This window comes from Mustela nivalis (genome assembly GCF_964662115.1).
Source record: "Mustela nivalis genome assembly, chromosome: 5".
Taxonomy (NCBI): Eukaryota; Metazoa; Chordata; class Mammalia; order Carnivora; family Mustelidae; genus Mustela; species Mustela nivalis.
In genome coordinates, this window is record NC_139024.1 from 83016915 (window position 1) to 83028379 (window position 11465).

Here is an 11465-nt window from a genome sequence, read left to right on the forward strand (position 1 = left end):
GCTCTTTTGCTGAATCTCATTCCTGAGGAAGGTTTTTGAGTTTAGATTGGTTTGGAAGAATTAATAGGATGAAATTTCCCAAACTGTGACCCCTATCAACTCTGGCTTATGTTTTCAACCTCCCAGTACTATTGTTTGGCTCCAAATTTGCTGAATCGTGGTAAAGGAATTTCAAAGCCTATAAAAACAATCATTTTGTCTAGAAGTAAGAACTTCTGTCTGCCAGCATTAGGGTGGAGGTGCTGGGCTCTTGCCTCAGATTTTAAAGAAGATTATTCTGCTGTCCCCGGCTAGAACTCAGGGCCCTAGTATGATTTCATCTTCATAGTTATGATATAATTCCGGGCGAGAGCTTTTATCTTTATCTTGGTTTTCCCACTTGAATCTGAAGTTAATTTCACCAGTCTGCTTAACAAGAACACAGAGGATCCAGCTAGAAGGTAAATACTAAGTTACTCAGATGCCTATCAGAGTCATCCTGTGGTTCCCAAGCATGTTTTGGGAAGGGGAGTGGTCCAAAGAGGCAGAAATCCTGAGAGTCTGGTTTCTTAGAGCATCTGCTCCCCGCCCTGGCCCAGGCTTTCCTTTCTCTACAGCCTCGTTACTCCACCCTGTTGTCCACATCCCTGGGCCCTGCAGCCCGGTAAAGTCATATGTCTGTGGAGGCAGTCTTGGAATAGAAATTGGGCAGTGGAGATCCGATTGTAAGAGGCACTGGAGGAAAGAGATGAGAGCCTGGCTTCCAGGCCCACTTCACCCAGTCTACAGTGTCACCTGGGGCCTGGCCCACTCCATCCCGTTGTCTGTTTCTTCCCATCCTGAGGGTAGAGGCACATGTTCCTGCCCCCTCTCAGGCCTGTATGAAAAAGAGCTACATCCACTGGGTTTGGTGTCCTGGGATTTCTTCAAGACTGCAGGTGTCTGGGCCTCTGCCAGTCAGTCATAAGCCACTTGTCCTCCTTAGTCCTCCTCCTGTCACGACTCTGGCAATTGAATGGCTCTGGTGTTGCCATGGAAACAACATTCTGGCCAGGGCCTGTGGGCGCAACAGAGAGACCAGGGCTGGGGACAGGAGAAGATAGGGCCCAATCCAAAGCTCTGGAGGGCCCCGGTGCTGAAGAGAAAACCGGGATGTGGCCCAGAGAGTCAGACTTCAGATCCTTGTTTTCTGTGGGCACAGAAAGCCTTTTCCTGGAGGGGACAGGGAAAGGAGGCCCTAGGGGTTTTCTCTCACCATCTAGGTAGGAAGAAAAGCCTGAGCAAGACCAGCCTGACCTCTCCCTTTGTCTCTTCTCCTTGCCCACATCAACACCAGGGTTCACAGCCAGACCTGGCCCACATCCTGTTGGTGGCAGTAGTTCTGCCCTCCCAAGTGAAACGTTCCTGTGGGGGCGTGGAGCCTGGCTGCCTTCTGAGGGTCTGAAATCTAAGGCCATTCTTACTGCCATTAGTTTTTCATCAGTAGTGTGATATACCTGCTCACCCAGGTCTTGCCCAAGAATGTAAACTTGAACTTCTTGCTGCTCAGTTCTCCTCCAGACCCTGGCCGTAAGAAGTAATATTCCATGGAACATTGCACAAAGGAAAGGCAGGCCATCCCTTTCTCTGAAAAGTCTGGATCCAACCAGACCCTCAGAAGGTCGTGTACTTTGACCAGTATGTGTTGGCCTCACCTAGACTTATTAAATCATACATAGATGATTTGCCTTCTACCTGCTTTGGAGCTGTGGCGAGAAATAGCCGTGAATTATGAAGCTCATGCTAGATCTGCATTGCGGCTGGTGCTAAGGATGTCTCTTTAGCAGAACCCGCAGAAGAGATCTCAGTACCAGGAGATAGGGACGCTGAGTCCGTGGTCTCAATACCAGGAGAAGCCAGGTTTAGGAGAAACTAGTTTGTTTTAATCCTTCGGACATAATTGTGAATGGTGTCATTGGTTCTCTTTTGCTTTTTGCTCAGGCTGCTAGAAAAGTCAGAGCCATATATATAAAAAAATATATATATATATATAATATATATATATGATACATATATATATATAATATATATATATATAATATTTGTATGTTAATCTCCTGTGCCACTGGTTTTTATTTTGTTTCCTTTTCCTTCTCCCATGTTTTTTTTTTTGTTGTTGTTGTTGTTTGTTTTTTTTCCTTCTTTCCAGATGTATAGGATGCATGACCTGTTCATCGTTGGCAGCGGTGAGGCCATGTTGCAGCTCATTCCTCCTGCCCAGTGCCGAAGACACTGCCAGTCGGTAGCAATGCCCCTAGAGCCAGGGGATATTGGTAGGTGCCTCCGCCCCGGGTGGGACAAGGTCAGTCACAGGATCTTTGTAGTTCTTAACTCAAGAACTATCTTGAGAATTGACACAAAGTTTCAATTAGGTAGAGTCAAAAATAGCCTTCTTTTATGGACAGAGTCAATATTTATGCTTTAGGTGGAACACTAGGCTAAAGAAGAAATGTAGCACAGAGAAATGCCTTCTTGTATATACATTTAGAATGCATGATGTGTCTGTCGGTCTTAGAAGTTTCCAGTTAGAATGCATTATAGAAAATACTGAGAGCAATCCTTTATTTTTCAGATGAGGAGCTTGAGACCCCAGAAAGGAGAGGTGACCATCCCAGGTTCCCATCAGCTAAGCAAAGCATTGAGCTTTATGTGTCTTCTGCAACAGAGTCAGGCCAGGGGGAGGTACAATTCTAAATTCGAAGAAACCCTTTCTGTGCCTGTTTTGCTCATAAAACAACACAAGCAGTGTGCAAGGGCAACAGCCCCGTGGGGGTGTATTACCTTCCCTGTGGCTTCCACAGCCAGGGCCCCCCTTCACAGTCATGACTCACCCTTGGCTCCATGATTTCCCAACTGTGACCTGTTCTGTGCATTATTTTCTAAAAATCTGTTCCAAGAAAACAGGTCTGAATCAACTGCTGTCCGTAGCAATCAGTTTGATGGTAGAGTTTTCTTGGCAGAAGCAAATACCAAGTGTCAAAATTGCCCTCTCTGTTCCTCCTGTCTCACGAAGCTTAGGGGAAGCTTAGCACCCATGACAGAGCCCAGGCTAGTTTTCCCAACTGATTCCTTTTCATTTTACCTCCACAGAAGACCCTGGTCCCTGCTTCCCCTCATTTGGAAGTAGGGTTTAGACTACAAACTATGGCAAGCTTTAATCCACGTTACATAACTTGTTTTAGTTTAGAAATGAAAAGAACGTGCAAATTAAGCATTAACTGATAATGGAGCACAGCTGGCCTGGCCTTTGGGAATTACTGCAAAAAAGAGTATTTTTGTGTAGAAATTGTTCTAAAGCTATTTTCCTGTAGTGGAGGTGACCCTTCCGTGAGGCAGGACTATTGCACAAGTCTGTGTGGCATTTGGGGTTGAGTGTGTAGTGATGTTTGAAAAAGCTTCTGTCTTCTGTTCTACAGAAGTCTGACAGTTCAGACAACTACAGAAATATCTCAGTTATCCAAAGTTTAGGTTTCTGGAGCCCACAGACATCTAGAATGCCAATTATAGAATTAAGAGGAATAAATGGGGAACAGGTATTGACCAAAGAAGCTTTGAGCATCAAAGGCTGGTGGGAGTAGTGCAGAAAAGCCTCAGATCCAGAGCGTGATCAGCTGCTGTGCTCTGACTGGCTGATTTGCTGACCGGAAGGAAAGGAGGCCTATGGGTAGTAGTGTCCATGAAAGGCCAGCCACGGGACAGCAACGTGGGAAAGGGATGGGGGCTTGACTAGAACCAAAGGAAGAGGGCAGGTCTGGGAAAAGAACGGGGTGGTGGGGGTTAAGGAGGTCAGCAGGCTTCTGAGCAGTGGAAGAAACAGAAGCCATGGCTGCAGCTGCCACAGTTAAGGACAAGAGGGCCTCCTGGGTGGCTCAGTCGGTTAAGCGTCTGCCTTCGCCTAGGTCATGATCCCAGGGTCCTGGGGTTGAGTCCTACATCAGGCTCCCTGCTTAGCAGAGAGTCTGCTTCTCCCTCTCCCTTTGCCCCTCCCCCTGCTTGTGTGTGGTCTCTCTCTCTCAATAAGTAAAGTCTTTATAAAAATACATAAATAAAGACAAGGACAGGAAAGCAGAACCTGACATCAAAGGGGAATAATTCAGTGCTGCTTGTAGGATGGGGGCATCTCCAGCACCTTTGGGACCCTTAAGAATCACACTGGTTTTCTGGTTTTCGACAAAATAAGCGTTGTCCTCTGAAGGCTGAGGGGAAGGGGACAGGGACACATGTCACCAGAAAACCTGTGCTGAGAAGCATTTTCAAGAATGAAATAGGGGTCAGGCCTCAGAGGCTGACATTGGTGAGCCCGCTGTGATTGAGGAGTCACTGCCCATGGTGACCTTTCTTGAGTCACCAAGTAGAAGTTGAATTCTGTTCAGTGCTCTCAGTTTAAAGATAGGTAAGGTACATCATACTCTAGAGATTATTGAAGTATTCAAGTTTTTAAAGCTTTTAAGTTTATAGCAGGTCACTGTTTCCTGAAGAGTTCTTCAGATCACTCATGACCTGGGGGTGGGAGCACGAGCCCCTTAGAAAGGCTCTTGGCAAATAGGGCTCTTGGGTCCTTTAATTTTGGGAACCGTCTGTCTTGTCATTACATAGTACACGTTAGTGTACCAAAGGCTCCAGAAGCCTTGATGGAACCTAGGTTTCTCAGACTGACTTGACCATGGAACCCATTTCCCTTGGATTATCTTTCAGGCCGATGCTGTTTGCAGAACATGATTTAGGACATGCTGGTTTGAGCTAATCTGGAAGTTCTATCATGAGACAGTGTTAGAGATCACAGGAGGAAAATTGAACTGGGGGGGTCCTGCTCCCCCTCGGAATTCATCCTGTCTTCTTGCTGATAAAGATGACATGGGCCTGAGAATTGATGCCCAGCTCCAACCTCATTTGGTACATCCTGTCCTTTTAAACCTGTTGAACTGAGTCCTCGTTCCCCCAGCAGGTGGTGGCAAGGAGGCACTTTGGTTCACAGTGACTCCTGCCGGATGTCAGTTTGCACAGAGGCCCGAGCACTAGGGGTGTTACTCGAGGCAGACCTGCCTTGCTCCTGCCCACAGGTGTGCCTGGTCCCTGACATTTACCTGCTGTCCTATTGCTCTTTCTCTATAAGGTTATGCCGGTGCCACACACTGGAAGGTCTACGTGATAGCCAGAGGGGTCCAGCCTTTGGTCATCTGTGATGGAACCACCCTCTCAGAACTATAGGAAACAAGAACTGGACAGAGGAACAACTTCGAGAGCTGAAGATCAGATTGAAAGGGGAGAAATAAAAATGATGAAACCACTTTCCAAGGTCACTTAGTTACCTGCCCTGTGCATGCGTGTATGAGCCAACCATATGCTGGAGGCCATGGCCAGAGTCTGGCCCTCCCGACTCTTCCAGCCTAGTTGCTTGGCCAAGACTTTGCCAGTACCTACCTGTGAGGGATTGGGCTCTTCTATCTTCCACACCTTTTGGAACCGCAGCCTCGAGGCTGCCCCTCAAGCAGGAAACAGGATTGGTGCCTTCCCTTACTTGCATGGCATGATCCCTTCTGCTGGCTCCCTGGCCACAGAGAGGGCAGCCCGCAGGTCCAGACTTCAGAGCCGTCCCTCACCAGGTGGTCCTGCTTGTCCTTTCTTCCTGGCCACACCACCCTGTACTTCTGTTGAAAGCCATGGCTGATTAAAGAAGTCATTGCAGTTTCCCCAGCAGCACAGAATCTAGAATCCGTGAAACAGGATTAAGTAATCTCATTGCACTCAAGAAAAGCACCGCTTTCCCAGTGTCCTTGACTCTTGGAGTTTCAGTGATTATAATTGAAATGGTAATTCCTAAGGTAATACTTGCCTCCATTTGATCAAGTTCTTAGGCCTACCCCCACCCCCACCCCTTCTCACTTGGCTCGCAGAAGCTGGACTCCCCGTCCTCCCTCGCTGGCAGGTCCAGAGCCCTGGACTGTTGAGGCGGCACAGCTTCTGTCAGCTGGGTTGGTTTACCAAGTGTCTTCGGAGGGGATGAGTTAGAGTCCTGGCCTGGGGAGAGGGTGCCTCCCCGGGTTTGATCTTTTAGGGTCCAGCTTTCTGCAGGGAAGATGTTTTACAGATGTGTCAAGCTGATGTTGTAATATGGTTGGGGAAGGAACTCCAGACCCAACGTGTTTGCCAGCTGGGTGTGCGACTCTGGGATCCTCTGTCTTGAAATCATTTCTTTCTCCTGGGAAACAAGGTGAGGTATTTTTATCGTTTGTAAAAATATAAAGCTATGTTCTTTCAGTTGGGTGATTCCCTATGATCACTGTTTTCTCCCAAGTGCTTTTAATATGTATTAATCAAATGGTGTAAATAAGGGCATACTTTTCTTCCTCTTTTTTCCCCCCTTTATTCCTTTATTGATGCTGCTATTTTGATACCTGGCCTCTAGTCATGCTGTCGCCAAGCTGAAGAAAAAAGCCTGACTATGGCCCTTCGTTCTGAATCGCAGGAATCAGATGAGTACAGGCTTCATGGCAGAGTGGATCAGAGGCAGACAGTGGCGAGAGAAGGGGGTGTGACTCCTTGCAGGGTTCTTACTCTGCATCCTTGGAGGTGGCCTTGGACCTTATCCCTGGGCTCTCTGTTAGCACATCTCCTGAGTGGCGTTGGGGATCAACAAGGCACTGAAAGTCTTGTTTGTAGGCCTGTAAAGGACAAGAATGGTTCACAGAGCTCAGGGTGGAACTAATTGGCCTCTATGGACTTGAGTGAAATTAGGATAAATGGTACCTGAGGGAATTTTTCCTTAAACAAGTCTGTGCCTTGTGTGGGTTAATACAGGCAAAACAAAATTTTTTGTAGATATAAAAGTCATGCTGCTAAGCAGTTATGATTTAAGAGGTTTTATTTCAGAGGGATCATCTTGAGGCCAGCTTTGCGCAAGCTTTTAGGGCCTTTGCAGTGTCCTTACCCCTGCTGCGCATGGAGAAGAATTATATGTAAACAAGTTCTTCAGAATTTTCTTTGTTTGGGCCCTTTGGGTTAACAAACAAGAGGGTTTCCTAGAAGAAAAAGAAACTTTTGGTGACTGAGATTTCTGTTTTGTCTTTATGAATTACCCTGTGTTCCTTCTCCATTTCACTCCTGCCCTTCATACCTTCAGTGTTCATAAAATATCCGCTTCAGCTCAAAACTTTGAAAACTGAGAAACCCTTGTATGTGTTGCTGTTCTGAGGTCTCTCCTGGAAAGTCCCCTAAGCCCCTGAGCTGTCTACAGTTCAACCAAAAAAATGGTGTGGCAACAAAGAAGCAGGGATTTTCATGCATTTCCTACTCTAAACTTAAAGTCTATCCTGTTCAGAGTTGAAGGTCAATTTCTGTTAAGGGGGGAATTTTCTGAAGAGAGTTTTCCCCTCTTAATTACTGGATACGTAGAAGTAATTTGCCTTCTTCTCAAGGCAGTTCTGACAAGCAGAATACAGGAATGGCTTCCCTCAGGAATGGCCTAATTGGCAGTCCGAGGCCTTGTGTGAGGGTGCTGCTCACCTAGCTCTCGGCTTTTTGGGGAAGTGGCGGAAGTCCCTCCATGTCACCCCGTGTGCAGAAGAGTCATCAAGATGAGGTGGAAGGGTGGGGGGCAAGTATACTTGTCCGATATTGGTAACACATTATACCTGTTCAGGCTTATAAAAAGAGGCAGAACTTACCCTCTCCCCACTCTCAATTTTTTTAGGGAAGGGAGGGAGTAAAATAATATGGTTTTGAGCATAGACTCTAGGGGCACCTGGCTAGCTCAGTCGGGGAAGCATGCCACTCTTGATCTCAGGTTATAAGTTCGAGACCCATGTTGGGTGAAGAGATTACTTAACAATAAAATCCTAAAAATTAACAAACAGAATCTTCGTATTTGGTGAGAAACAAAACAGTTTTAAGAAATGGGCAGGTTATGGGGGCGCCTGGGTGGCTTAGTGGGTTGAGCCTCTGCCTTCTGCTCAGGTCATAGTCTCGGAGTCCTGGGATCGATCCCCGCATTGAGCTCTCTGTTCAGCAGGGAGCCTGCTTCCCCCTCCCTCTCTGCTACTTGTGATCTCTCTCTATATATATCAAATAAATAAATAAAATCTTAAAAAAAAAAAAGTGGGCAGGTTTGGGCTCATTTTCTAAGGATAAGAATAGTAATGTTTGTCCAGTCCATTCTAAGAGGGCCTCAGTCTCCGTGGTCTCCTTTAATCATTACTTAGTCCTGTCAAGTAAATGTTAAAGCTTCATTTTTCGGAAAATCTGGGCTTAGAACAGTTACCTGCTGGTCAGTAGGTAGTTGGTTTTGCAACTCAGTTTCGCTGCCTCAGCACAGCCTGGTGCCCAAGAACCAATTTGTGGGTTTAATTGCCTGGGGTGTGTCCCCACTGGGTCAAGAGAACCTCGGGGTAGGGTCAGCAAGTCAGGAACTCTTCAGGGTTTGTTTTCAAAATTGTTTTAGAAAGGGAACAAAAGAGGATCTAACCAGATGACTTTTATAAAAATCCTTTCACTTTCTCCCTCCCCATTTGAAAACTCTTTAGAGTGAGCGTGGCTGGAACACAACTGTGTCCAGCCATTTTCCCATCACACATGTTTCCAGATGTGTGACCAGAAGAGGGACTTTGCCCAGTTCTAGTTGTGGCTCCCTTTAGAGTTTACCTCACTTGTTTTTCAGCTCTCCGTTTTCTCATCCCTTCTTCCCAAACCCAGCATAGGCCTCTGTGTAGGAGCAGTTCGTTTTTTAAAAAACTGTCAGTCTTGGGGCGCCTGGGTGGCTCAGTGGTTTGGGCTGCTGCCTTCAGCTCGGGTCATGATCTCAGGGTCCTGGGATTGAGCCGCGCATCGGGCTCTCTGCTCCGCAGGAAGCCTGCTTCCCTCTCTCTCTCTCTCTCTGCCTGCCTCTCTGCCTACTTGTGATCTCTGTCTGTCAAATAAATAAATAAAATCTTTTAAAAAAAAACCAAAAAACAAAAAACTGTCAGTCTCCTTCGCTGCCACTGATGGCCTCACTCATTTTAATATAGTCTGGGATGAGAGTTTGTTCCTTAACCAGTGGCTTCCATAATGAACATTATTCAAAAGCCCAAAGCAAATGTTCATTTTTCACCTAATCCTTGCCTGCAGGAAGCGACCAAGTTGTAGGGGTAAGAGCCAGAGCTCTCTGGTTGCATGAAGAGAAGTGATCATGACTTTTTGAGAATCAGTTCTTAATCAGAAGGGTCTTTTAGGCTTTTGAGCTCTCCTAGTGATGGAGGAGAAACTCTCCTGAGTTCACAAGTTCACACTCAATAGCTTTAAGTGGTAACCCATCCCTGACTAAAACTTGTCAAAGGAAAGCAATGCAGAATGTGCTTTAGATGGCATTTCCCCCCTTTTTTAAAATTTTAAATTTGGGTTAACATACAGTGCAGTATTGGTTTAAGTGGCATTTTAGATTGGGATTCTTTCTGTGTTTGGAGCTACGCATGTTGTACACAGCGCCGACAGGTGTTGGGACCAGGAGGCCAGGAAGGGGCCAGTGCTTATGGGGATGACCCTGTAGCGAATGAAAAATGGGAGGCTCTGGATATAATGCTGTGTCACCATCAGCATGCGTCTCCCCAGCCTCCCCACCCCCAGTCTCCCGATATCTTCCCAAAGAAGCAGCTTCCACAAAAGCATCTCCAAGAAGATGGACAGGTGCTCCCCTGTTGTGCACCACACCCAAGTCGGCCCACCCTTGGACACAGTATGGTTTTATGCGCTGGCCTTGGTGAGAAACTATCCAGCCAGCTTGTCTCTCGTCCAGGTCCCTTAGTGTCTGGTTTCCCTGCCCTGCATAATTTAAGCATTAGAGCTAAGTACATCTGTCATTTTCCTCTCTCCAGAGACTGGGAAATGTCCAGAGCTTTTCAGAAGAGTGGAGAGAATAAATATTATGTAACTCCTAGAGTAGGCCTGGAACCGTCCAGACATGGTGGGACTGGGGCTGAGCTGGATACCACTCCCCCTCCACTTTGTGTGTCTTTTAGTCGGCGTGGATCCAAGCGTGAGCTCCAGCTGCAGACACCTGAGCAGAGAAGGGAAACCAGACTAGAGTCAGACAGAAACTGGGGAGTCAGGCCATCAGGGTGTGCCAAACTTTATTTACATTTCCTCACAACAGCTCTGTGGGATAGGGGAGGTCACCCTGTGAAGCCACCTTTACTCAAAGATCAGCTGTGTCCCAGCCTCCAAACTCTAGCCCCTCAGGACACTTTTGGCCCTTTCAGGATCAAGCTCTTGCCCACAAGAATTCATGACAGGCTCAGACAGACACAAGGCATTCCCAAGCCCCTAGTCTCATCATGACCGGCAACTTTGCCCCCAAATTATTTCTCATAGTGTCCCCCCTCAGAAACATGCCAGCTGTGATCTCTTCCCTTTCTCCTGCAGAAAGGTCAGTAACAGGTGCCTAGGCTGGGGGAGCAGACTGGAGGGTAGAGCTAAGCCAGCAACTCCTGCTCAGCCTCTTCCCTGCCCAGGGATAGGCCTTGGGATAGCTGCTGTGCATCTTCAGGGAACCAGGGAAGGTCCTGACAGGCAGAGGGAGACGGATACCTGTCCCAACCGCGCATGTGTGCTGTTCTAATATGTGTTCGGTGCAGAATGTTGATGGTTACTTAATGTACTACAAACTTGTAAAGACTTCTGCCATGTAAAGAATGTATGTAAATTAAAGTTTTACGTAATGAAAGCTCTTACTTTTGCAATTAAAATTGTGTATGTTGGTTGATAAGAACTTTCCTATACTTGGTGTCATTCTTAAATTTCCAGATTTCTCTTCCCCCATAACTCAGGAGACATCTAGCCACATCGTACTCATTAGGCAGCCCTGAGGTGCCTTTGGGAGCCTCCCCGTCACCTGTCCCTGATGACCCCGGTCCTCTCTAACATTCTCTCCCAACTTTCCCAGATTTCTCTTTTCTTCCTATCCCTGCACTTTGCCCAGAAATCAAATGAGACCCTGGGTGCCTTTTTCTGTCTCCCCAGCCAGCTGCATATGATCCAGATGCCATCACAGTGTCACCTCCCCTCTGGATGTCCTTGGTTCTCGAGGGAGATCAGCCAGGCCCCTGCTAGCCCACGGGAGCCAGCTGCCACTGATCAGGACCACTCTTGGCATTCAGTTAACCTTATAGTGCAGGTTTAAGTTAAGTCATTTTGTTGTGTTCACATTTTTTGTGTGATTTCTTTTTTAACCACATACAAGCTTTATATAAATGCATGACTAGGACTATTTCATGGGGCTCCTGGGTGACGCAGTCAGTTGAGTGTCCAACTTTTGGCTTCAGCTCAGGTCTGATCTCTGGGTCGTGGGATCAAGCCCCACATCAGGCTCCATGCTCAGCGCAGAGTCTGCTTGACATCCTCTGTCATTCGCCCTCTGCTCCTCCCACTCATGTGCTCTCTCTTTTCCTCTAAATCTAAAAAAAAAAAAATTCTTACAT

The 11465-nt window shown here is 46.9% G+C and overlaps 1 protein-coding gene across 6 annotated transcripts in view; it reads left to right on the plus strand.

Annotated features, from left to right (window-relative positions):
- Positions 1-10753, plus strand: part of LOC309865655 (bombesin receptor-activated protein C6orf89 homolog) — a 48290-nt gene extending 37537 nt beyond the window's left edge. For all 6 annotated transcript variants that reach the window (XM_082732236.1, XM_082732239.1, XM_082732238.1 and 3 more), the window contains 2 exons: positions 2168-2291; positions 5132-10753. In XM_082732236.1, the coding sequence (XP_082588362.1) occupies positions 2168-2291; positions 5132-5226 (219 nt within the window). In that variant the 3' untranslated portion in view covers positions 5227-10753. The remainder of the gene's footprint in view (positions 1-2167; positions 2292-5131) is intronic.
- Positions 10754-11465: the final 712 nt, after the last annotated feature.